Source organism: Macaca mulatta, chromosome 9 (genome assembly GCF_049350105.2).
Source record: "Macaca mulatta isolate MMU2019108-1 chromosome 9, T2T-MMU8v2.0, whole genome shotgun sequence".
Lineage (NCBI taxonomy): Eukaryota > Metazoa > Chordata > Mammalia > Primates > Cercopithecidae > Macaca > Macaca mulatta.
The window spans coordinates 55,861,512-55,888,657 of record NC_133414.1 but is presented as its reverse complement, the minus strand read 5'-3'; the positions used below and the strand labels follow the sequence as shown (position 1 = coordinate 55,888,657).

Genomic DNA, 27,146 nt, shown 5'->3' with positions numbered 1-27,146 from the left:
CCAGGTGCGTGGCTCAATCCAGTAATCTGAACATTCTGGGAGGCAGAGGTGGGCAGATGGCTTGAATCCAGGAGTTCCCGACCATCCTGGGCAACATAGCAAAACCCCATCTCTACAAAAAATACAAAATTTAAGGCCGGGCACGGTGGCTCACGCCTGTAATCCCAGCACTTTGGAAGGCCGAGGCAGGTGGATCACGAGTTCAGGAGATCGAGACCATCCTGGCTAACATGGTAAAACCCCGTCTCTACTAAAAAATACAAAAAATTAGCCGGGCGTGGTGGCGGGCTGCTGTAGTCCTAGCTTCTTGGGAGGCTGAGGCAGGAGAATGGTGTGAACCCGGGAACCAGAGCTTGCAGTGAGCCGAGATTGCGCCACAGCACTCCAGCCTGGGCGACAGAGCAACACTCGGTCTCAAAAAAAAAAAAATACAAAATTGAGCCAATAGTGGTGGTGCTACTCAGGAGGTTGAGGCAGGAGGATTGCTTGAGCCCAGGAGGTCGAGGCTGCAGTGAGCCGTGATTGTACCCACTGCACTCCAGCCTGACTGACAGAGAGAGACCCAGTCTGGAAATAGTAATAGTAATAATGTTCAGCTTAACCTGTGATGAGTGCCTTGACATCATCTCTTCATGAAGGAAGGTCCACCAAAATGAAATGATTATAATTATTAGCCTTACAAAGCGTGAGAAAAAAAAAAAAAATCTGTCCCTGGCTTAGCCATTAGCCACCAAATCTCTGTGTTCAGGTGCTCTGTGACTGAAAACCTTGCCCTCGACCTGGGTCTGAGTTACATTCTGAGGTTTGGGGGCTTCTCACACCACGGAATTACCACGTGAGCAACTTCGACCTGACAAATCCCTCCTAACGCTTGCCCCGCTCTGAGACGCCTTTAAGCGATCTCTGGAGTACTCAGCGTACTTTTTTTTTTTTTTTTTTTTTTTTTTTTTGAGACGCAGTCTCGCTCTGTCGCCAGGCTGGAGTGCAGTGGTGCCATCACGGCTCACGCAACCTCCGCCTCCCGGGTTCAAGCGATTCCCCTGCCTCAGCCACCCGAGTAGCTGGGACTACAGGCGCGCGCCACCACGCCCGGCTAATTTTTTGTCTTTTAGTAGAAACGGGGTTTCACCATGTTGGCCAGGATGGTCTCACTCTCCTCACCGCGTGATACGTCCGCCTCGGCCTCCCAAAGTGGTGGGATTACAGGCGTGAGCCATTGCGCCCGGCCCTCAGTGTACTTCTTTCCTTATTTTATTTTTTGAGACAGCCTCTCGCTCTGTCGCCCAGGCTGGACGCAGTGGAGCAGTCACGGATCACTGCAGCCTCGACCTCCCGGGCTCAAGCGATTCTCCCGCCTTAGCCTCCCAAATTACTGGGACCACAGGCTTGCGCCACCACGGCCTGCCATGGTTCTCATTTCCTTTTCCCATCCTAGTCTTCAAATCAGGAGTCCTTTGAGCGCACATTTCAGTGTCCTGCGGGGCTTACCAGTGGCCTTCCTCCAGGGCCTCAGGGGCAGTCAGAGGGATCTTTCCCGCCGCTCCACTTCCTCCTCCTCCTCCTCCTCCCCCATCCCCTCCCCACCCCTCCCTTCTCCTCCCCCCCATCCCCTCCCCACCCCTCCCTTCTCCTCCCCCCCATCCCCTCCCCACCCCTCCCTTCTCCTCTCCAGAAACGTCCTCGCTAGTCTGCCTCCGCCGCCTCCCCCACACCCCCGCCCCCAGTGTCGGCTCAGCTCCGCGCCCGGCCGGCCAACCGGTAGCTCCGCTCTGGGCGCGTCACAGTAGCGCCGTCGCGGCCCCGCCCCCGGGTGCAAGACGCAGAAGCTCCGCCCTACCGCGGTCCTTGCGTCCTTCCGGCTCCGTCGTGGAAGCAGGACTGCGCCGCGTCTTCCTTAAGGTGGGGTTCGGGGTGGCACTGAATCGCTGTCACGCCGGCAGGTAGCAGCGGGGTGGGGACGCGGGCTCCTTGGGCTTCTGTTTCCGGGTGCTCAGGGCAAAGGGCCGAGCCGGGGAGTAGGGCCGAGTCGGGGCCTGGCACGCCGGGAGCAGGAGGGCTTCCGGCAAAGCCGCGTGCTCTCGTCGGGCAGGCGCTAAGGACTGGGGCCGGCAGCGCGCCTGACCCCGCCCCTCGTAGGCCCCGCCCCGTGCTCGCAGCCGGGGGTTTCCATGGTGATGGTCAACAAGCCTCAACTGCCTCTGCTACAACTGCCAAGTTCCCCGCGTCCCACCCTCCTCTAGGTGCTCCGAGGGACCACCGGGGTGCCTGATGTGAGAGCGGGAGCGTAGAGACTCGGAGGCCGAGGTGAGGGGTGGCCGAAGTCTCCGACGTCGAAGGCCGCACACCCGTGACCGAGCGGGGACCGGGTCCCCCTGGGGGTGTGGACAGTGGGCCTGGGATTTGAGATTGGGGAGACCTTCCGAAGTCCAGGGCCCCGTACCCGGACTACCTGGGGTTTGGGCCTATTGGGGTGGGTGGGGCTGGGGCTGGGATTTGGGATCAGGGAGGAGAGATCTGAGTTTAAGCGCCACGCATCTGGGACCGATCGAGGACTGCACATAATGAGGGGCCGCGGCGCTGAGATTTGGGGGACGGATTCGAGGTCGAGGGGCCGGTACGTGGGACCGACGAGAACTGGACCCCCTGGGATCGGGAGACGCAGTGTCGGAGGTCGAGAGCCGCACGCCCAGATAGTGGTCCCACGCGGTGAGCACCGCGGGCTGAGATTTTGGAGTCAGGGGCTGCCGGGAAGACACGGCCGGCCGGTGCGTTAGTTCAGCCTCCTGGTCGGGCGCTGGCGACCACCGGAGGGCTCTGAAAGTGAGAACAGGCCTGGCTCAGTGGGAGGCCCAGCCGGGAGGATCTCTTGAGCCCAAGAGTTCCCGACAAGCCTGGGCAACATAGTGAAACTGTCTTTGCTAAAAAGTTAAAAAAAAAAAAATAGAAAGCCACGTGTGGTGGCGCGCGCCTGTTGTCCCAGCTACTCGAGAGGCTGAGGCGGGAGAGTTGCTTGCTCTGAGGAGGTCAAGGCTGCAGTGACAGTGACTGTGCCACTGCATTCCAGCCTGGCCGATGGGAGTGAGACCTTGTCTCAGAAGTAATAACAGTAGTAATAATACCTGAATAAAATGAAAGCCGCGCGCTCACGTGGCTGTAGGCGCCTGAGAGTTGCACAAGACTTCCTTGTGGGGAGTTGGCTCCGCCCTCCTCCCACGCCCGGTTCCCGGAGCCTTAGCTCTCTGCCCTGGGCCCATTTTCTTCCTCGGCGGCGCCGCGTGTCCTCGTAGCGCGGTCTCTGTGTTGGTCTCCTGCTCCTAGAGGTACCGTGTTTGTATCTGGGGTGAAAATCTGACTCGTGCGCGCTCTTCGGCTTAGTCGTCTTTTTTTTTTTCCCTTCTGCTTGTGTGTATGAAGCATTTTCGTCGATTCCGCCCTGCTCCTAGGAAACTTGAGGACGGGGCCCGGCTCCTGCTGCGCCGGCTGCCCCGCTCCCCCAACCGCAGAGTCGTGGACCAGGGTTTTGAGGAGCAGGGCACCCGACTCGCCCTCCCCGCCAGACCGCCCAGGTCGCGGGGACCCCTCCCGCTAGGTGCCTGGGATCCCCGCTCGGCTCCGCGTGTGTCCCGGCTGGAGGGTGGAAGGAGAGCCGAGCTCGGCCATTGCCCGCGGGGCGCCCTTCGCTGCGGCTTTTCGGTCTCCGAGCGGCCCGGGGACGAGCTAACGCGCCTCTTTAGTTTTCGAAACTGCTTGCGGGCGCTGGGGGCTCGGGCCGGCCATCTGCGTGGCGGGACAGGAGGCGCGCGCTGGCGGCTGCGCGCGAAGGGCAACGGGCGGCGACGGCGGCTTCCCGGAACCGCGCGGGGCGGGCGCTGCGCCGGGGTCAGGGCCACAGCCTCAGGCGGCAGGGAGTTCTGAAAGTGTTGTCTTCAGTCGTTCCTTTCAAAAAGTCATCTTAATTCTTCCAAAAATATACACATATAATTCTTTCTACTTATATTTTTAAAAGTTAGATACGTGGTTGTCTCTGAATTCCTAGTAAGATAAAAATTCATTGGGTTCTCTAGGTAGGTGAAAGATATCTTAAGTGCTATCCCTGAAAAGTGACTCGTTGCTTTTACAGAATTTATAAAATAAGACATTACTACTTTAATGAATGTAAAGAGAGAGATTGCTTTATTCCTAAGCAAAAAGATCTTTTGCCTTGTAGGTATTACATTCCGGTGTGCATTCTGTAGATTAGAGTCACTGCCGGCCGGGCGAGGTGGCTCACGCCTGTAATCCCAGCATTTAGGGAGGCCGAGGTGTGGGAGAATCGCTTGGGCGTCAGAGACCGACCCCGTCTCTATAAAATGATATATATATTATATATATTATTTTTTGAGACAGGGTCTCACTTTGTTGCCCAGGCTGTGTGATCTCGGCTGGCTGCCGAGATCCTCCTGTGCTCAAGGGGTCCTCCCACCTCAGCCGCCGAGTATCTGGGACCACGGGCATTCTCCAGCACGCCTGGCAAATTTTTGTATTTTTTGTAGAGATGGGGTCTCCTTGTGTTGCCCAGATTGATTTTCAAACTTTTGTGTTCAAGCGATTCTCACGCCTCTGCCTCCCAAAGTGCTGGGATTACAGGCGTGAGCCATCATGCCTGGCCACTTTTTTGTAAACTGTGAAGTTTTCTGTTAAGGGTAGCGTTACAAAGCTTTATTCAGGTAAAAATTGCAATTTATTTAAGGGAAAATAGTGAGTAAATAAAGTTACTTCTCCCACGTGGCCAGAACCTTGGAAAGTCTGGAGGCAAATGAGAGCCTAGTGCGGGTAGATGCCTGCAGGGGCTGCAGAAATGTGACAGGCCCTTTCCGTGGAGGTGACTTCTCTAATTCCCCTCCTCCACTGAGCTCTGGTTCTCTGCTCTTCGAGAGAACCACATTAGTTGATTCTTACTAGGTCCTAGAAGTTTTATTCCATTTTCTAATTACATTCTCAGGACTACTGTAAAAGGGGTTGCTATTAGCCCCAGATGAGAAAATGGAGGTTGGGAGAAGTCACGTGCCCAGGGACACAATTGGGACTGGGTCCCAAGTTGGACCGGGACACCCCTCCCCTGCCGGGGCCCTTGCCCTGTCTTAGTTCCCCTGAGCTACGGTTCTTTGGAGGGCAACAGGGTGGGCAGAGGGAGAACAGTCAGCCAAGACCACCCTGGGTTATTTTACAGCAAATCCCAGACCAATAAGGTGTTTATTAATAAATAAATCCGCAGTATTTCTAAGGACTTTTAAAATCTAACCATAATACTGCTATCATACCTAAAAATACATTCCAAAATACCAAGTTTCCAGGGTTTAAATGTTTCCGTATTAAATATTTTAAACAACTGGTTGGTTTGAGTCAGGATCCAAAGTCACACCTTATATTTTGTAGATAACTTTTTAAATTCAGAGCAGCACTGGCCAATAGAAGTATAATGTATGCTATAAATGTAATCTTATATTCTTTTTTTTTTTTTTTGAGACGGAGTCTCACTCTGTCGCCCGGGCTGGAGTGCCGTGCGGGTTTACGCCATTCTCCTGCCTCAGCCTCCCGAGTAGCTGGGACTACAGGCACCCGCCACTTTGCCGGGCTAGTATTTTGTGTTTTTTGGTAGAGACAGGGTTTCACTGTGTTAGCCAGAATGGTCTCGATCTCCTGACCTCGTGATCCGCCCGTCTCGGCCTCCCAAAGTGCTGGGATTACAGGCTTGAGCCACCGCGCCCGGCCAATCTTATATTCTCTAGTGGTAAAAGGAAACGTGATTCATTGTATTAATAATTTAACCTAACATATATCCACTATTAAAACACTTTCGTTTCTCCATGATCTTGACTAAAATAATTAAAAACAATCCTGTGAACCTGTCAAAATCCAGTGAGTTTTACACATACACATTTCAGGTGTGGTGAATGGATGCTGTATCAGTGATCATCTAGAAGTTCCCCTTTCTTAAAGGCCCCATTCCCGGTTATATTTGTCGGGTTGTCTTGCAGCATTCCTTCCCCACACTTCGCATTTTTCTGATTGTTTTTCCCTGGTGGCCTTTGAGTCTCTGTTCTTTATATTTGCTGTAAAGTGATAGTTACCTCTAGAAGTGGTGTTGGTTTTGGTTTTATTTTTGTTTTTAAAACAGAGTTTTGGTTTTGTTGCCCAGGCTGGAGTGCAATGGCAGTGATCTTGACTCACTGCAACCTCCGCCTCCTGGGTTCAAGCAGTTCTCTTGCCTCAGCCTCCTGAGTAGCTGGGATTACAGGCGTATTTTTAGTAGAGACAGGGAATCACCTTGTTGGTCAGGCTGGTCTCGACCTCCTGACCTCAGGTGATCCACCCGCTTCAGCCCCCCAAAGTGCTGGGATTACAGGTGTGAGCCACTACACCCAGCCTGGAGGTAGTTTTGATTCAGATGGGAGTTTTTGGAAAGAATACTTAGTTGAGGTGCTGTGCCCCTACTGGAGGCACATATTGGTTGGTATTTTCCCTTTTGTCATGTTACAGCAGCTATTAATGATCATTACCTAGATCTATTATTTTCTTAAATGGTTTCCAAATTAGTGATATTTTAATAATCGATTCCTTCTCACTTATTAGCAGGAATACTTTTATAAGATGATAACTCCTTCAATGATCATTTGATCGCTCTAAGATGTACTTTTGTTTTCCTTTTTTTTTTTTTTTTTTTTTAAGACTCTTTTTTTTTAAGAGTCTCACTCTGTCACCCAGGCTGGAGTGCAGTGGCAGGATCCGGGCTCAGTGCAGCCTGAGCCTCCTGGGTTCAAGCAATTCTCAGGCTCATGAGCAGCTGGGATTACAGGCGTGCAGCACCACCACGCCCGTCTAATAGTAGAGATGGTTTCACCATATTGGCCAGGGTGGTCTCAAACTGCTGACCTCAAGTGATCTGCCTGCTTTGGCCTCCCAAAGTGCTGGGATTACAGGCATGAGCCACCCACCACACCCAGCCCCCTACATTTTGTTTTTTTTTTTTTTTTTTTCAAGAAACAATTTCATTTTGATGCGCACACTGGAGTGCCATGGTGCAAACAGAGCTCACTGCAGCCTTGACCTCCTGGGCTCGGGCAATCCTCCTACCTCAGCCCCCCAAGTAGCTGGGATTACAGGTGTGTGCCACATGCCCAGCTAATATTTTTTTGTATTTTTTTGTAGAGAAGGGGTTTTGCCATGTTGCCCAGGGTGGTCTCCTGAGCTCAAGTGATCTGCCCACCTCGGCCTCCCAAAGTGCTGAGATTACAGGTGTGAGCCACAGTACATGGCCTCGTTTCTTCCTTGACATAAATTCAGTTTAGCATTTCTCATAAAACATTAAAAAATTACCTCTGTACTTTGTCTCCATTGATACATCAGTATGATAAATTGCAGTGATTGAGTTTGAAATGATCAACTACACTTGCATTCCTGAAATAAACCCAACTTGGTCATAATATTGCTTTACATATTGCTGGATTTGGTTGACTGATACTTGGTTTGGACTTTCACATCTGAGTTCTTGAGTAAAATTAGCCTGTGATACTTGATGAACTAATTGTAAACTCTTTTGGAAATGAAAAAATCAATTTCAAGTTCATTGTAGATCTAAGTGTAAAAATTTAGGTAAAAACATCAGCGCTTTGTAAGTTCAGATAACCATATGGGCTTGGGCTAGGAAAAAGATCTCTTGAAAATGACACAGACTGGACGGGGTGGCTCACACCTTTAATCCCAGCACTTTGGGAGGCTGGGGCAGGCAGATTGCTTGAGGCCAAGAGTCCAAAACCAGCCTGGCCAATGTGGTGAAACCCCATCTCTACTAAAAATACAAAAATTTGCTGGGGGTGGTGGTGTGCATCTGTAATCCCAGGCTGAGGCAGGAGAATTGCTTGACCTCAGGAGGCGGAGGTTTCACTGAACTGAGATCGTGCGCCTGCACACTAGCCTGGGTGACAGAGCCAGAGTCCGACTCAGAAGAGAAAAAGTGACACAGAGCAGGCAATGTAGGCTCACACCTGTAATCCTAACACTTGGGAGGTCAAGGTGGAAGAATGGATTTGAGCTCAGGAGATCAAGACCAGCCTGGGCAAGATGGCAAGACCCTATCTTTTCAAAAAAGAATTTTTAATTAGCCAGATGTGATAGCGAACACTTGTAATACCAGCTACTTGGCAGGCTAAGTGGGGAGGATCCCTCGAGCCCAGTAGATAGAGGATGCAGTGAGTTGTGATCGCTCTACTGCATACCAGCCTGAGCAAGAAAGCAAGACCGTTTAAAAAACACACACACACAAAAAGCCATCATAATTAAGGAAAGGCATGACAGATTAAGACTCCTATTAGATTTATCCTAACAGTATGCCTCCTGTTAGACAACTCTTCACCTAATATAAATACAGATACTCCTACTTACTATGTTACATCCTGATAAACCCATCATAAGTTATTTGATTAGAATAGGGCCATCTAATAGAATTATGACGTTTATGACAAATACCTATCTTTTCTAATTTAAGTTGGTGTTAGAAGTACATAGAATTCAGAAGTTAGTTTTCTTGTGGTGTTTTTGTCTGGTTTGGTAACATGGTGTATTAGTATGCTAGGGCTGCCATGCAAAGTAATAGAGACTAGTAACAAATTTTCTCACAGTTATGGAGGCTAGAAGTCTTAAGATAAGGGTGTTGATAGGGTTGGTTCCTTTTCAGGCAGGAGAAATAATGTGAATAGTAGGAATTCCAGAAGGAGAAAAAGAAACAGATGGAGGCAGCAAGAGAAACGATAAAGCATAGAAGTGAATTTTCCAGGCTTAAGATCCCTGTAGTTCCCATTAGGATATTGTGAAAAGACACAGCACAGGCGTGTGTTGGTAAAACTCCTAAGTTTAAAGTATAGCGGAAACTGCTTTGGAAAAAGTATGTCGTGCAAATCTCTTATCTTCTCCCCCATTGTTTCTGTTTTGATGTTTATTCTACTGGATTTTCCTTTCTTTGAATTCATTACTAATTTTTAAATTTGAAACTCGATTTTAGTTCCAGAAAGTTTGTTTTTTTTTTTGTTTTTTTTGTAATGGAGTGGTATCTGAAGTTGCTCTTTTTTTTCCTGTTAAAATCATTTTGGTTTTTGTTTAGCACTTCTTGTTCCCTGAAACCTGCCGAAGTCTGAGGTGTGATACGTTATTTCTGAGTGCTGGAGCCCCTCTTCTGTAAATTGTCATGTTCCTTTCCTCTTTCCATCTCTGTTCTCCACAATTCTCCCAAGGCAGAATGCAGTGGTCCCCTGGGCAGCACAGCTCAGGGCCAGCAGTCTCAGCTCAGGGCCAGCTGCTTGGAACCTAAGGTGTCATGTTTCCATGGAGGCTTCAGAAAGAATTCCCATCCCAAGGGATGTACCTTCCTCAGGGGGCTGAGGATACCCCACAGGCCTCCTTTCTGTCCAGCTCCAGGGTTTGACTATGCACCTACTTAGGGGCTGCTTGCTCAAGGGAGAGAGGTAGAGGAGGTGGTCTGGGAAAAACAAAATTGATCTTCCTATCAATTGTATTTTTGTTTAGTGGAATCTGCACATACCCATTTCTTAGGTAGGCATGGGTATTATTTCCAGTTAGTCCAGGTAATCCAAATAATGACATTTTCCCTCAGTTAAGAACAGATTTTATTTTTAGGAACAGCAGTCTAGTAGCAGTTTTGCTTTTTATTAACATTTTAAGGAACATTTACCTTAGATATCATGATTCTTGAGTCATTTGCAAAATGCAGTCAATATCAAATAGCAATGGTTGCTTGTTTTATGATCAGTCAAAAAAATGTCCCTTACATTAATTTCAATACAAACAGTATATTTAAAATGTAACATTACATTATACTACTCTTGATGCTTTTTAGTAACACATCTTTTGAAAAATGAATGCTGAGGGAAGCAGTGTGTTATCCCCCCAGATTTAGCTACAGCAAGTAAGTGAAAGAACCTGATAAGATGGTAATGGAAAACAGCTTTCCTGTTGCAGGCAGATCAGAACAGATGCCCTTTGGTGGATAAAAATGTAGTAATAATGGAGTAAACATTTAAAATGTTAATATATGCTCCATCTGCAGCTTCTCAGTCCTTTTTTTTTTTTTTTTGAGATGGAGTCTTGCTCTATTGCCCAGGCTGGAGTGCAGCGGTGCTCCCTGCAAGCTCCGCCTCCTGGGTTCACACCATTCTCCTGCCTCAGCCTTCCGAGTAGCTGGGACTACAGGTGCCTGCCACCGTGCCTGGCTAATTTTTTGTATTTTTAGTAGAGATGGGGTTTCACTGTGTTAGCCAGGATGGTCTCAACCTCCTGACCTCGTGATCCGCCCGCCTCAGCCTCCCGAAGTGCTGGGATTATAGGCATGAGCCACCGTGCCCGGCCACTTCTCAGTCCTTAATAGCTTTTAGGATAGCTCTGTGTATTGAATTTGGCATGTTGTGTGAATTGGGTTGAATTCTCACACTTCAGATCCATGTGCCCTTGAAAAATTAAGTACAAATGTGTGCGTTGGTGCATTTTTTGTAATGGAATTAGTGTCTTGTATCATAATTCTTGAGTTCATGACAGCAGGAAGTACTTTAGAGTCACAATAGGGATTTTATAAAATTGCTGGGTTGGAAGAGACTTTTGAGGCCATTAAGTCCAATTTTCAATATCATTTCCAACAGAAAAGGAAGACATCCATAACAAATAGGTCTGTGATCTGCTCACATACTATATACCATGATGGGGAATTTTTGCCCCCAAGACCCATCTTGTGCTTCTCATGTGGTGAACAGACGTGAGCAGCAGCAGCAGCTAAATTTCTTCAATCGAAAGAATTCACCACGAAATAAGAATATGAATACAAAGCATCCAGCACCAAAATGTATCCTAGTAAAGGGCTTTGGTAAAAAATATAAATAATTTGAACAAGTATGCAGAGGGGAAATAATGTACAGAAGGAAAAAAGAATAATGGGCTTTTAACTTGTCTTTTTTCCCCCCTCATTTTTATTTTTCCTATATAGAGATGGATGGGGGGGTCTCACTATATTGCCCAGGCGGGTCTCAAACTCTCTTGGGCTCAAGTGATCCTCCCACCTCGGCCCCCAAAGTGCTGGGATTACAGGCTTGAGCCACTGCTCCTGGCCAGCTTCTACTTTAAACCTCAGCTATTTATCAAGGAAAAAAGAATTTCCCTTCTTTCTACATGAAATTCATCACTCAGTGTTCCCACTCACCCATGCTCCTGTTTAATTGTCACTTCCTCAGAACCCCAATCTGAGCTAATCCCTATTTTCTATTTTTTGTTCATTCCAAAATTTGTCGTCAAATATTTGTACATTTCTTGATTTCCTTTTTTTTTTTTTTTTTGAGACGGAGTCTCACTCTGTCGCCCAGGCTGGTGTGCAGTGGCCGGATCTCAGCTCACTGCAAGCTCCGCCTCCCGGGTTCATGCCATTCTCCTGCCTCAGCCTCCCGAGTAGCTGGGACTACAGGCGCCCGCCACCTCGCCCGGCTAGTTTTTTGTATTTTTTAGTAGAGACGGGGTTTCACCGGATTAGCCAGGATGGTCTCGATCTCCTGACCTTGTGATCCGCCCGTCTCGGCCTCCCAAAGTGCTGGGATTACAGGCTTGAGCCACCGCGCCCGGCCTCATTTCTTGATTTCCTACTCCACTGTTACTGGACCCACCAAGGCAGGAACTGTGTCTCTCTACCACTACAGTTCCTGCATCTTTTAGGTGCGCAGTATTTCTTGGTGAGTCAATCAATTTCCAGATTGTCATTTTTCTCTACATTACTCAAATCCTTTCACATTCTTCAATTCCCAGCAGTCTTCCTAGACTTGTTTCATTCCTTCCCATCTTATCTCTATGTATCTATTCCCACCATTCATTTTCCAGATAGCATCTAGACTGTTAAAAAGCAAAACTGCAATCACACCACATTCCATTAAATGCCTTCCCACTGGCCTTTGAACGGCAAACCAGGCCTTTAAGGCTATGTCATCTCCTACCATTGATCTCAGACCTAGCTGCAGTTGCACAGTAAGACCCCTGGCTCAAGTCTTGTGCACACGTTGTTCCCTCACAGGCAGGAACCCTATGGTGACTGATCAATAATTAAAACTTGCCTTGGGCCAGGCACAGTGACTCACCCCTATAATCCCAGCATTTTGGGAGGCCAAGGTGGATCAGTTGAGCCCAGGAGTTACAGACCAGTCTAGGCATCATAGAGAGATCTTGTCTCTACTAAAAAAGAAAAAAATTAGCCCGGCTTGGTGGCATGCAACTGTAGTCCCAGCTGCTGTGGGGAGGCTAAGGTGGGAAGATCACTTGAGCCCAGGATGTTGAGGCTAATGTGCCTGTCACCCAGATTCAACAGTTATTCTCCATCTCCCCACCTACTACTTTGTGGACAACTTCAAACAAATCCAAGCCATCACAGATATTTCAAGATGGATTTCTAAAACTTAATTGCTTTATTTTATAACATAACCATAATTCTGTGGGTTCTTTTATCTGGAACTATTCTGAGGAAGGACTGACTCATTTGTCCTTGTAGTTTCTACATCACTATATGCAGTATGTTACTGTTCCCTGTAATTGCTGTCATCTAGTAAGTGCATTGTAAAGACTTGTTTTCTCTCACTTTTACAGACAGTTATATTAGCCCGGCGTGGTTGCATGCCTGTGGTCCCAGCTACTCAGGATGCTGAGGTTGGAGGCTCGCTTGAGCCTGGAAAATTGAAGCTGCAGTGAGCCAAGATCGTGCCACTGCATTCCAGCCTGAGCAACTGAGTCGGACCCCGTCTCAAAATAATTCTGTTAAAAATGTCAAACAGGCCGGGGTGCGGTGGCTCACGCCTGTGATCCCAGCATTTTGAGAGGCCAAGGTGGGTGGATCACAAGGTCAAGAGTTCGAGACCAGCCTGACCAACATGGTGAAACCCTGTCTCTACGAAAAATACAAAAATTAGCCGGGCGTGGTAGCGTGTCCCTGTAATCCCAGCTACTCAAGAGGCTGAGGCAGGAGAATCGCTTGAACCTGGGAGGGGAGGTTGCAGTAAGCCGAGATCGCACCACTGCACTACAGCCTGGGGGACAGAGTGAGACACTGTCTCAAAAAAAAAAAAAAAACAACAACAACAAAAAAAAAAAAAACCGCAAACAGGCCGGGCGGGGGGCTGGCGCCTGTAATCCCAGCCCTTTGGGAGGCCGAGGCAGGGGGATCACGAGGTCAAGAGATCAAGACCAGCCTAGCCAACATGGTGAAACCTCATCTCTATTAAAAATACAAAAAGTAGCTGGTACAGTGGCATGGGCCTATAGTCCTAGCTACTCGGGAGGCTGAGGCAGGAGAATCGCCTGAACCCAGGAGGCGGAGGTTGCAGTGAGCCGAGATCATGCCACTGCACTCCAGCTTGGGCGACAGAGTGAAGACTGTCTCAAAAAAAAAAAAAACCAAAAAAAGTCAAACATACACAAAAGTAGAAACAAGTGTAATGAAACTGCATCAGGAGCTTTAATAATTACTAGCTCAGGCCGGGCGCGGTGGCTCAAGCCTGTAATCCCAGCACTTTGGGAGGCCGAGACGGGCGGATCGCGAGGTCAGGAGATCGAGACCATCCTGGCTAACACGGTGAAACCCCGTCTCTACTGAAAAATACAAAAAACTAGCCGGGCGAGGTGGCGGGCGCCTGTAGTCCCAGCTACTCGGGAGGCTGAGGCAGGAGAATGGCGTGAACCCGGGAGGAGGAGCTTGCAGTGAGCTGAGATCCAGTCACTGCACTCCAGCCTGGGCGGCAGAGCGAGACTCCGTCTCAAAAAAAAAATAATAATAATAATAATTACTAGCTCATAGCACATCTTGTTTCATGTGTATTTCCACTTTCCAAGTAATCTGAAACATATTCGAGAAATCAGTTATCTGCAAATATTTGTGGCTTTAAAAAGGGTCTTTTAAAGAAATAAAATTACAGCATAATTACAACAAAATTTATAATTCCGTAATATAAAATGTCACTGTTCATAGTATCGAAATTGCTTTATAATTGTTCTCCAGTTCATTTGAATTAAGATTCAGAGATCCACAAAATTGCGTGGTTAAAAGTTTTAGGAATTGCGTTCTAAAAATTGTTTTTCAAAGATTTTTTTTCAAAATCTTTTACGTGTATCCACGGTCAAATGTACAAACCAAGGCACCTCCTCTAGTTCGAATTTAGAGGCAGCCTCCCGGAGAAAGGCTGTGTCTAACTTGCTGGCTTCTCTTCCACTCTGCAGTGCCCGCCCCTCCCTGTGGCTGGCACTCTGGACTTTCCCCAGGTCGCGCTCGCGCCCAGCTCCCTTCGGGAGAACTCGGAGAACTATCTTCCCGCCGCCCTGACTCTCCTTCCCCCACTTCCTGCCTGGGCCCAGCGCGCGGGCCACGGGGCCGCACCTGCAGGCACGCGTTTCCCATTGGTGACATCTTGGCGGGTCCGGCGGTGGCACTTCCTCCTCTACACCCCGTGACCCACGTCCGGCTGCCGGTCTTGAATCACGAGGCCTCCGCTTCCCGGACTCCGGACCCCGCGCCGCCTCGGGGCCGACGGCCCGTCCCTGGCGTGGTGAGCCGCTGCGCGGGCGCACCAGCCCCGCCACTCCAGCCCGGGCCGCCCCCCAGGTCCCTTTCCGCCGCCCTGGTCGCCCAGAGACGGACCCAGACCTAGGAGCGCCTCTTCCTTCCCTCCCCTCAGCCCCGCTCGGACCGTGGGTCCCGGAGGTCCCGCCCAGGCGGGCTAGCTCGGCGGGCCGGGGAAACAGCCCCCACCCCACCTCGCCGTCGCCCTCACCCTCAGGGCCCCGGAAGCCCGCCAGGCGCCCCCTCCCCTCCCCCTCCCCTCCCCCTCCCGCAGGGCGCCTTTCCCTCCGGGAGTCCTCCAGTCCCTGCCCCCCCGCCCCGCTTGCTCCGCCCCCCGCCCGGAAGCTCCCGCCCGAGCCCGCGCAGGCCCTGGGGCCGACCTTCCTGCCGGGCCGGGCGGTCCGAGGCTGCCGGAGCGCTGGGAGGAGGCCGCGAGAACGTCGCCGTCACCTTCTCTCGGGTCCTAGGCGCTGCTTCCCGCCAAAACACGCTTATCGCGCGTCCGGGCCTTCCACCTCGCGGAAGGGGCTCCCCACCACTTGGATTTCTGTTGCAGGTTGAGAACAAAAAGATGCACCTGGACTTTCCCCGGAGCCCTCTGCGTGGTTGAGCTTCGGTGGAATTTCGGGGCTCTTGGCTGCCAGCCGCGCTTGCCTGGTAGCAACAGAAACCAGTCCCGCTCGCCTCCGTGGTAAGTCTTAGAGCATGAAAGTCCGTGGGCCCGACCGGGTGGACTTTGGTTTGAGAGTGTAACTGAGTAATGGGGGCGGCGCGGCCGAACGCGCTCCCAGCCGCCTAGCGAGAATGCTACCCGGTTTCCCGGGGAGCACGGGAGTGTGTCTAGGAGGGGAGGCCAAGGTTCCTCCTCGAGTCCTGTCCTGAACAAAAGAAAACGAGGTGGGTGGTGCTTGAACGGCCCTGTTTACTCTGCAGATAGCCAGACTAGTAGGACTCCGGCGCGCCCTGTTTATCTTGATTGGCTCTGCCTGAAGGCAAGCGTTAATCCCGTCCAACCTGTATCACAGCGAAGAGCTCGTTCGAGAGCGCTTTTTGGAAATGGAGATTCTTAGCCCCCACCCAGATCTGTTTCAGGGTCGCTGTTTTAATTATCTAGGTAGACCGCGTGCAAGCTCGCTCGGAAAACCTCCCTGTCCAGTCACCTGGGGGAGCTGAGCAGCCCTCCCCGCCCCCAGCGGTTTCCTGGCTCTGAGGGCGGGGAGACCAGACTCTTCCTCCGCGTGCGTTGGCGGTACGCTGTGGCCGTGGTCTACAGGCTCACAGCGACTGGTCCATTGGGGTAAATGGGTGTACGTGGGTCTGGCTGCCAGGTTGTGCATGTCCCCAGAGGCCTCAGGGTGTTGGTCTGTGGATCACGCAGGGATAAACTAGGGCAGAAGTGGATCAGATCATTAAGATGACTGGGTTCCACCCTTCAGATCCTTCAACAAGACGATTGTTGAAGCCTTTTGAAAACCTGATTCCAGAGTACTTGAAACTATTTCACCCCTGAATAGGTTTCCTAATAAATGTAATGCTTTTCATTTGTACACCCCCCAAGAGTGTCTTATGTAATAATCACTGGAAGTTTGCAAGACAAGGCGGATGTGATTGTCTTCATTTTAAGACGTCAGGTTCAGCAAAATTAGTTGATTTTACTAATTCCACATTTCCAAAACTCATGCAGCTTGGTTCTCAGAATTCCATAGCCCTCAGTCCGTGTCCTAGTCCTATGGGGCAGCGTTATTACTGGGATGTTGGTGATCTAGTGATTGTGATGTATTTTTTAGTGAAGCATATTTCAAAGAAGTTACCCAATAAAACTGGAAGTGTCTTTTGGATGTGTCTCCACACTGCTTACAGAGGTGTTCCTATAACAATTTCTAGCAAGCACCGTTGCCCCATGCCCGTGCTATCCCAGTGAAAGAGGGGTCTTAAGGTCAAATCCCCTGTGGTTGTCACTTCTCCCCACCCACCTACTTCCCAAGTGCCCTGCCCCTGATGTTTAAATTTCCTCCCAGCACTTAGGGTCCTCAGTGTAGAAACTCAGGAATTGGGCAGAGGCAGGCGGATCACCTGGGGTCAGGCATTCAGGACCAGCCTGGCCAACACAGTGAAATTTCGTTTCTACTAAAAATACAAAAATTAGCTGCGTGTGGTGACTCACGCTTGTAATACTAGCTACTGAGGCAGGAGAATCTCATCAAGAGTAAATCTAATCAAGATCAATAAGGCCTTTCTCTTTTGTTGTGCTCTGTATTGCCCTGTGAAAAGATAATACTTCCAAAATGCTGTTAGGCGGATGGGGTGTGAGATTTAATTTAAACCCAGGCGCTATGTAAAGGGCTTCCCAGCTATATCCTGTCCTTACCTGGAGTTCTGATCCCAGAGCCAGTGCCCAGGATCTTGAGACCATACAGCCAATATCGCTCTGTTTTTTTAGGACAGTTCATTACCATCCAGAAGTGTCTCCCACTGAAGGCATCCGCGGTTGTTTTTAAGGTGAGCTATTTTAAGAAGAGCCCTTTTTCAGTTGCAGTATTTATATTTGTTATACTCAAATTTGCTTAACAGCCTGGAGTGAAAAAAGTTTTGTCACAAACTTTAACCTTGAGCAGGACACCACAGGGCTCTTTTCAGCTTGAGTTTTAGTTAATGAAAAGCCTTAGGACTTCTGAGAAATGGAAAAGAAAACCAATTCTGGAGTAAAAATAAGCAGTAAGTGTTTTAAGTGGTGTGTACACATGTGTTTTGGAAAGGAATGGTCTCTTCACTTTGCCTTCAGAGAGGAAGTCATTCTGCTTCTGAAACATTTCCTGGTGCAAAACACGACATGTAAGAGATTAGGCATTTTAAGTAATTCTTCTATGAAATGTGTTTTTTTGTTTTTGTTTTTTGATGCTACTTGTGTGTCTTTTTCAGCCTAGCCAGGCAGGCTACTGCATTCTTGAGGAAGGTGTTGACCCCCCTGCACATGGGCAGCAGTTAATCCTGGCTAATCTTGGGCCAGCTGGGTCAAGCCTGTACTGAGGATGGGGTCATGGTGACCAACAAAACAGGCACAAGTGTCTCCCCAATAGGCTCCCATTGTGGGTTTGAAGACCCCTTTAACAACACAGCAAGAGTGCTGTGGTAGTGTAGAGCATGAGACAATTTGGATAATGTGAAGACATTTGAGAAAGGTGGTGTATTTGAGCTTAGACCTTAAGGATTAGTGGGATTTAGGTAGACAGAAGGTTGAACAGAATATATTTGGGGAGAGAATTAACCATGAGTGTCAACTATGTGCGTCACTGAAGGAGCAGAGAGCTTGGCACATTTCAGGAGAAAAAAGGAAGTGAAGTGAGCTTAGGTAGAAGAGTGTTGCAGGCAAAAGTTGCAAGGCGTGAGGCACCCAACTGAGCCAGTGGTCCTTGTTCTGAGGGCCATGGGAAACCACTGAGGACTTGGAAGCAGGACAGTGATTAGTTTTAAAAGTACACCTGAGCCGTAGATGGGATTGCAGTAAGGCTTAGCCAGTATGCTTGGAAAACGTTTTTTTGTTGTTGTTGTTTTTTGTTTTGTTTTGTTTTTTGTGGAGATGGAGTTTTGCTCCTGTTGCCCAGGCTGGAGTGCAGTGATGCGATCTTGGTTCACTGCGACCTCTGCCTCCTGGGTTCAAGCGATTCTCCTGCCTTAGCCTTTCTGAGTAGCTGGGATTACAGGCATGCACCACCACGCCTGGCTAATTTTGCATTTTTAGTAGAGATGAGGTGTCTCCTTGTTGATCAGGCTGGTCTTGAACTCCTGACTTCGGGTGACCCGCCCGCCTCCCAAAGTGCTGGGGATTACAGGCCTATGCTTGGAATACTTTAAAAGAGATCAGTAGCCTGGAATTGGTTGTTTGTTCATACAGGAATTAGAATAGGAGAAATACAGCATGAGATAAAATGACAATTTGATAACTCACAAAGAAGAGAATAACTGAGTTCATAGGCTGCCATTACAATGTGTTAGGAACAGCGTAGAGCTATGAGGCACCTTTATTGCTGAGGAAATCAAGGAGTTGAATAGGATTTAGGGATGAGGATACTGTGGAGAATGGGATCACCCAAGGGAGTTGATGAGTTGATTGGATTTGAGGGCTTGAGAGAAGGTCAGGGATTACTCCAGTTTCCTTTTAGGACCTCTGGGTGCAGATAGGGGCATTCATGCCGCTATTGGAGTGTGACAGAAGAGAGAATGTGAGGTTCAGTTGTGGCACAGAGGAGAACCTGTGGAGTAGAGTTGTATCTACCCGTCTGGGCTTCAGGGAGCCAAAGACTGGAGGCTTGCATATCTCCTGACCCTGGAGATGATTATGGAGACCCTGGGAGCAGGTGGGGCCACTGAGAAGAGGACTGGGCCCAAGCCCAATTCCCTATGGTTAAGGAAGGACTCAGAGACTAAGAGTGTCTAAGGAATTAACTGGAAAACCAAGAGTAATTGCCAACAGGGAGTGAAAGGGAGAGGATTTCCGGGAAGAAATGGTTAAGATGAAGATGAAAACATTCGCTCTTTTTCTTGCCGTGAAGATCTGTGTGGTAGGATCATGTAGGTTTTTTTTGTTTGTTTTTTACACAAGTCTCACTCTTGTCACCTAGGCTGCAGTGCAGTGGCACGATCTGGACGATCTCAGCTCACTGCAACCTCTGCCTTCCAGGTTCAAGCGATTCTCCTGCTTCCGTGTCCGGAGTAGCTGGGATTACAGGTGCCCGCCACCATGCCAGGCTAAATTTATTTATTTATTTATTTATTTATTTTTGACAGAGTCTTGCTGTTTCGCCCAGCCTGGAGTTCAGTGACGCAATCTTGGCTCACTGCAAGCTCTGCCTTCCGGGTTCGTGCCATTCTCCTGCCTCAGCCTCCCGAGTAGCTGGGACTACAGGCGCCCGCCACCACACCTGGCTAATTTTTTGTATTTTTAGTAGAGACGGGGTTTCACTATGTTGGCTAGGCTGGTCTGGAACTCCTGACCTCAAGTGATCTGCCTGCCTTAGCCACCCAAAGTGTTGGGATTAAAGTCGTCAGCCACTGCGCTCAGCATAGGTGTCCACCACTATGCTCAGCTAATTTTGTATTTTTGGTAGAGGCAGGATTTCACCATTTTGGTCAGGCTGGTCTTGAACTCCTGACTCTGGTGAGCCACCACTCTTGACCTTGATCGTGCAGTTTTAATGGTGGGGAGTAGAAGTGACAGTAGAGACCTTTTGACAAGATTTTACTAAACAAATCAACAAGTAGCTAGAGACAAAGTTGGCGCAGGGGAGGTATGACATGATTGGGTAGAACTGAGCATGTTTAATTACCAAGTAGACAGTGCTCAGTGGAGAAAGGGGAAAGAAAGAAAAAAGCATGGACCCCGGGGTATGTGAGGTTGGACCCAGAGCAGAGCTGTTCATAATGTCCGCTGTAAGGGACCCACTACTTGATTACAAACTCCTAGACTCTGACTTGACTTCACAAAGTCCACTTCCTAGAGTAATGTCGACCAGCTGGAGAGGAGGTGAGAATCTGTAAGGCTGCCCCAGACATCTGAAGGGCTTTGGACAAGCAGGGTGCTGGGGTAGGACAGTGGGCGATATTGATGGCCTGCTTACTCTTAAGGCTGTTCACTCTGATTTTCTTTTTTTTTTTTTTCTTCTTGTGTGGTGGGGGTTTTGTTTTGTTTTGTTTTGTTTTGTTTTGTTTTGTTTTTGTGGAGTCAAGATTCTCACTCTGTCACCTGGACTCAAGTGCAGTGGTGTGATCTCCACTCTGAAAACTCCGCTTCCTGGTTTTCTCTCACCTCAGCCTCCCGAGTGGCTGGGACTACAGGCGCCCGCCACCACATCCAGGTAATTCTTTTTTGAGACGGAGTCTCACTCTGTCGCCCAGGCTGGAGTGCAGTGATGTGATCTTGGCTCACTGAAACCTCTGCCTCCCAGGTTCAAGCGATGCTCCTGCCTCAGCCTCCCAAGTAGCTGGGACTACAGGCGCCCGCCACCACGCCCGGCTAATTTTTTGTATTTTTAGTCGAGACGGGGTTTCACCGCGTTAGCCAGGATGGTCTTGATCTCTTGACCTCGTGATCCACCTACCTCGGCCTCCCAAAGTGCTCGGATTACAGGCATGAGCCACCACACCCAGTCTAGTGTTTTGTATTTTTAGTTGAGGCACGGTTTTGTCTATTGGCCAGGCTGGTCTGGAACTCGTGACCTCAAATGATCCCACCCACCTTGGCCTCCCAAAGTGCTAGGATTATAGGTTGGAGCCACTGTGCCCGGCCTCACCCTGATTTTCTATGGTATTTGACAACTTGAGGGCAGCATTAGCCACCAGAGAACATTTGGGAATGTCTGGAGACAGTTGGTTGTCAGAACAGGAGGTGGAGGGTGCTGCTGGCATCTAGTGGGCAGAGACCAGGCATGCAGCTAAACATCCTACAGTGCCTGGGCCTGCCCCCAGACCACAAAGAACTGTCTGGTCCAAAATGTCAGTAGTCCTGAGGCTGAGAAATCGTAGCCTAGAGGCACCATTTGGCCTGTCTGTGTGCAGCTGAGCCACTCAGTACATCCATGGAGTAGTCAGATATTTGTTTGGAATCTTACAGAGAGCTCTGGTTTTACTGGGTGCGTACAGTTAAGGAAGAAGTTCATTGAATGAATTCCATGTATTGTGAGGAAGGAACCTAAAATGATACTTGCTCTAAGCCAGATTATGAAGAATGAGGAGAGAATGAGAGGCTGTGTGGATAAGGAAGCCAGGGTCCCTACAAAGGAGGGGGATAGCAGTTGTGGTGGAGGGAGGAGGATGTGATTAGGATGGGGTTTCCTGCAGGGAATGGTGAAATCATTGGAGGTGTAGGGTCCAGGAGAAAATGGTTAGTGGATTATGGCTTCATCTCCCCCACCCAGAATGATGGCTGGACCGAAGGCTGGGAACAGAACCTGAGGGAGGCCTTCAGATACTTTCCATGTTTGAGGAGCAAGACCAGGGTATGGTCAAAAACAAAAGGACAGGTGGTGCCTAGGCTGACCGGGTGTTAGGAATGGAATTGCATAAGGAGCCCCCACCTGTAATTGTGCGATCCCGGACCCATTATCCCAAGAGACACAATGCAAACTTGCCCTGACTTTCCAAGGAGGAGCTTCTGAGCTGTTAGCACAGAATTCCCTCCATGGGCAGGAGAGGAAGAAGCTCCTGTGACCTTGCTCTGCCAGGTCAGCATGTTGCCGTGGCCATGTGCTGCTGCAGGGGATTTAGGTAAGGCCTGGGGAGGCAGGGACCATTACATCTAAGGTGGAGGCTAAACCCCGGTGTTTATTGCAGACCCAAAGCACAGTTTGAGAATTGGAGATAGGATTATTTATGCCCAATCCTTTGCCCTTCAGGATTATTTTATAAAAGTTGATTGAGTTGATGTACATAGTCAATACATTTGAGGTAGGCAATGAGCAATCCAGGTTAAGCTCCCCTTGACTCTCATCCCAGAGGCTTCCATGTTCCACTCATTAGCAAGGGTGACATCTTTTACTTAGGCTGTATACTTTCAAAGCCCTTGCATGCCAAGTCACAGTTCATGAGTAAATGCCGGGTATTTGGTCTTGGTGATGTGTTCAGGATATCACATACTGTTCTGTTTCATTTGTGTCATTATGCTTGTTATTGGGAGAGGAGACATGTCTTGTTGTCTTTATAATCTGGTGTAGACACAGGCAGATTTAAAAGATTTACACAATTATCCTTTTAGACATTGTCAATTTGAAATAACGAAGCACTGTATGATAAATGTCATCTGCATTGGCTACATCAAACTTTAAAATTACTAATATGATCAGTCAAAATGGTAACTACTTGTTACTAATTTAGTTTTCCCTGAAGCTAGTGCAGTTGAGCATTTCATTTATTATGAATTTGCTTTTCCTTTTCTTTTTTTTTTTTTTTTTTTTTTTTGAGACAGAGTCTCACGCTGCTGCCCAGGCTGGAGTGCAGTGGCGCGATCTCGGCTCACTGCAAGCTCCGCCTCCCGGGTTCCCGCCATTCTCCTGCCTCAGCCTCCTGAGTAGCTGGGACTACAGGCGCCCGCCACCGCGCCCGGCTAATTTTTTGTATTTTAGTAGAGACGGGGTTTCACTGTGGTCTCGATCTCCTGACCTTGTGATCTGCCCGCCTCGGCCTCCCAAAGTGCTGGGATTACAGGCTTGAGCCACCGCGCCCGGCCGCTTTTCCTTTTCTTAAATTGCACTTACCTATACTTTTTGTCTGTTTTTTAAACTGTGGGGTTTTTTTAATGGAGCATTTTTCCCCACATGATGAGCCCATATTGCTTGAAAAGACTAGCAGCTTGTACCTATTATGCTTGATGTAAAATGACACTTTGAAACATTAGATTTCCAGCTGTGCATGGTGGCTCATGCCTGTGATCCCAGCACTTTGGGCAGCTAAGGCGGGCGGATCACCTGAGGTCAGGAATTAAAGACCAGCCTGGCCAACATGGTGAAACCCCGTATCTACTAAAAATACAAAAAATTAGCTGGGTGTGGTGGCCTGTAATCCCAGCTACTCAGGAGATTGAGACAGGAGAATTTCTTGAACCTGGGAGGCGGAGGTTGCAGTGAGCTGAGATTGTGCCATTACACTCCAGCCTGGGTGACAGATTGAGACTGTCTCAAAACAAAAACAAAAAAAAATTATCTGGGCATGGTGGCACACACCTGTAATCCCAGCTACTCGCGAGTCTGAGGGGAGAGAACCACTGGAACCTGGGAGGCGGAGGTTGCAGTGAGATGAGATCCGCCACTGCACTGCAGCCTGGGAGACAGAGCAAGACTCCGTCTCCAAAAAAAAAAAAAAAAAAAAGCTCGGGGGAGTGGATCACCTGAGGTTGGGAGTTAGAGACCAGCCTGACCAACACGGAGAAACCCCGTCTCTACTTAAAAAAAAAAAAAAAAAATAGCTTGGTGTGCATGCCTGTAATCCCAGCTACTCGGGAGGCTGAGGCAGGAAAATCGCTTGAACTAGGGAGGCGGAGGTTGCAGTGAGCCAAGATCGTGCCACTGCACTCCATCCTGGGCAACAAGAGTGAAACTCTGTCTCAAAAAAAAAAAAAAGATTTCCATATACTCCTGTGCTCATTTTGAGCATCATCTTTGACATTGTTCATACAAAAATATGTCTTCGGCACCATAATACTGCAGTATTTTTCTTGCTTATGGCTGGCTATGCTGTATACCCTGGCGTCTGGGTCAGCTGCTGCTCTTTCTCAGAAGACTGCCTTCTAGTGTGTAGTTGGCCTTATTCTTTGAGTTTGGACTTCCAAGTGCCATGTACCTCCCTGGTGGGAAGGGCATTTCTCAGCCCTCTTGCGATTGCCCTTTCTTCCCGGTGCCCTCTTCTAGATCTTAAGCAAAAGACAGCAATTCTGCTATATTTTATGTGAACTGGTGAATCTGATATTTAGTTTGAATTGACGATTTGGGAGCAAAATCATACCTCTGTAGACACTGTAAGCCGTTACTGTCTTGTATCCTGGCAACATTACTGCCGATGAGAAAATTAGAAAATCTTACCCTATGTTGTGGTTTAAAAACAGCCTGCTATGTTCCCATCCCTTCTCATGAAAGTAAAAGTATCCTACCATAAACAATAAAATTTACTAAATTTACTGTTTAACCAAATGTAAGGCCTATAGTTTAGGAAGAACTGAGGTGCTCTTATAAGTGAACTGCCACATAATTATCATGACAAACGTGGAATAAATATAACAAGGAAATGCGCTTGCTCTCACCTGACTGAAATTTACATTTCTCTGTGTTCAAGGCACCACGTTCACATGCATCGTCCTGTCTTGTAAACTCCTGATTTTTTTCAAATTGCCTATGACTGCTCATGTAATTTTTTGAGAAACCTGGAGTTAAATCTTAGCTCTCAATTGTATTTGGTATATTTCTTAATGTCTTGCTACCTCTCTCATCTGTAAAATGGGGAAATTTTCTGTTGCATACTTTTGTTGTGCATATTAAATAAATTTGTCTTTTTTTTTTTTTTCCAGCCACAAAAAAGCCACACCCAAGATCACCTGACACCCACCCTGTCAAGTGTCCATGATGCTGGGCCCTGAGGGAGGTGAAGGCTTTGTGGTCAAGCTCCGTGGCCTGCCCTGGTCCTGCTCTGTTGAGGACGTGCAGAACTTCCTCTCTGACTGCACGATTCATGATGGGGCCGCAGGTGTCCATTTCATCTATACTAGAGAGGGCAGGCAGAGTGGTGAGGCTTTTGTTGAACTTGGATCAGAAGATGATGTAAAAATGGCCCTGAAAAAAGACAGGGAAAGCATGGGACACCGGTACATTGAGGTGTTCAAGTCCCACAGAACCGAGATGGATTGGGTGTTGAAGCACAGCGGTCCCAACAGTGCCGACAGCGCCAACGATGGCTTCGTGCGGCTTCGAGGACTCCCATTTGGATGCACAAAGGAAGAAATTGTTCAGTTCTTCTCAGGGTTGGAAATCGTGCCAAACGGGATCACATTGCCTGTGGACCCCGAAGGCAAGATTACAGGGGAAGCGTTCGTGCAGTTTGCCTCGCAGGAGTTAGCTGAGAAGGCTCTAGGGAAGCACAAGGAGAGGATAGGGCACAGGTACATCGAGGTGTTTAAGAGCAGCCAGGAGGAAGTTAGGTCATACTCAGATCCCCCTCTGAAGTTCATGTCCGTGCAGCGGCCAGGGCCCTATGACCGGCCCGGGACTGCCAGGAGGTATATTGGCATCGTGAAGCAGGCAGGCCTGGAGAGGATGAGGCCCGGTGCCTACAGCACAGGCTACGGGGGCTACGAGGAGTACAGTGGCCTCAGTGATGGCTACGGCTTCACCACCGACCTGTTCGGGAGAGATCTCAGCTACTGTCTCTCCGGAATGTATGACCACAGATATGGCGACAGTGAGTTCACAGTGCAGAGCACCACAGGCCACTGTGTCCACATGAGGGGTCTGCCATACAAAGCGACCGAGAACGACATTTACAACTTCTTCTCTCCTCTCAACCCTGTGAGAGTCCATATTGAGATCGGCCCAGATGGAAGAGTGACGGGTGAAGCAGATGTTGAGTTTGCTACTCATGAAGAAGCTGTGGCAGCTATGTCCAAAGACAGGGCCAATATGCAGCACAGATACATAGAACTCTTCTTGAATTCAACAACAGGGGCCAGCAATGGGGCGTATAGCAGCCAGGTGATGCAAGGCATGGGGGTGTCTGCTGCCCAGGCCACTTATAGTGGCCTGGAGAGCCAGTCAGTGAGTGGCTGTTACGGGGCCGGCTATAGTGGGCAGAACAGCATGGGTGGCTATGACTAGTTTTGTTAGGAACATTTGAGTTATTTCAATCAAATTTTCACAGGCAGCCAACAAGCAGTTAAGAGCAGTTATAATAGAGGAAGCTGGGGGACCCATTTTGCACCATGAGTTTGTGAAATCTGGATTAAAAAATTACCTCTTCAGTGTTTTCTCATGCAAAATTTTCTTCTAGCATGTGATAATGAGTAAACTAAAACTATTTTCAGCTTTTCTCAATTAACATTTTGGTAGTATACTTCAGAGTGATGTTATCCGAGTTTAAGTAGTTTAAGTATGTTAAATGTGGATCTTTTACACCACATCACAGTGAACACACTGGGGAGACGTGCTTTTTTGGAAAACTCAAAGGTGCTAGCTCCCTGATTCAAAGAAATATTTCTCATGTTTGTTCATTCTAGTTTATATTTTCATTTAAGATCCTTTAGGTTAAGTTTAAGCTTTTTAAAAGTTAGTTTTGAGAATTGAGACACAATACTAATACTGTAGGAATTGGTGAGGCCTTGACTTAAAACTTTCTTTGTACTGTGATTTCCTTTTGGGTGTATTTTGCTAAGTGAAACTTGTTAAATTTTTTGTTAACTAAATTTTTTTCTTAAAATAAAGACTTTTTCACAATGACTGGCACAGATTACTCAGCAAAAGATAGCAAAATGGGTTGAAGATAATTCATTTTAATCGTAATGTATTTTAGTGTGAATTTAAAAATTTCATACATCAAATCTATGATCTCCCTTATATTCTTATGATGAGGCTAAATAAAAGTCTAATAAAAATGTTAAATATGTGAATGGTGGAAATGGTGACTAGCAGCACACATTCTGGGAAGCATCAAATAGACACACAGCCCCAGCCACTGGCAACTTACGTGCACTGTTCTAAACCATTCGGAATTTCCTGCTGGGCCCTTGATGCTGGAGTCACATGTGTTGATAGCGGGAGAGCTTTAGTTTCAAGTGCTACATTGTGAAAACCATTATTTTGTTTCTAGTTTTTATAAAATGCTGATTTAAATTTTTTTTTTTGGTCACTTTCCTGATTTCTGTAGGGTGCATTTGTTGATTAGGTTATGGCAGGATACCCGTTACCAAGCTCGAGACCTGTTTTCAAATTGCTACCCACCTAGGCAACAAAGCAGTGTTAAAATTCAGGCAGCTCTACATACAGCATACAGTATT

At 48.3% G+C, this 27,146-nt stretch overlaps 1 protein-coding gene across 14 annotated transcripts; it reads left to right on the top strand.

The window, feature by feature from the left end:
• The first annotated feature begins 1,844 nt into the window (after positions 1-1,844).
• HNRNPF (heterogeneous nuclear ribonucleoprotein F) lies at positions 1,845-26,721 on the top strand. Of its 14 annotated transcripts, none has more exons than XM_077945452.1 (5): positions 1,845-2,304; positions 14,284-14,609; positions 15,180-15,314; positions 17,064-17,122; positions 24,672-26,586. In XM_077945452.1, the coding sequence occupies exon 5, from the start codon at positions 24,724-24,726 to the stop codon at positions 25,969-25,971; it is 1,248 nt and encodes a 415-aa protein (XP_077801578.1). In that variant the 5' UTR covers positions 1,845-2,304; positions 14,284-14,609; positions 15,180-15,314; positions 17,064-17,122; positions 24,672-24,723; the 3' UTR covers positions 25,972-26,586.
• Positions 26,722-27,146: the final 425 nt, after the last annotated feature.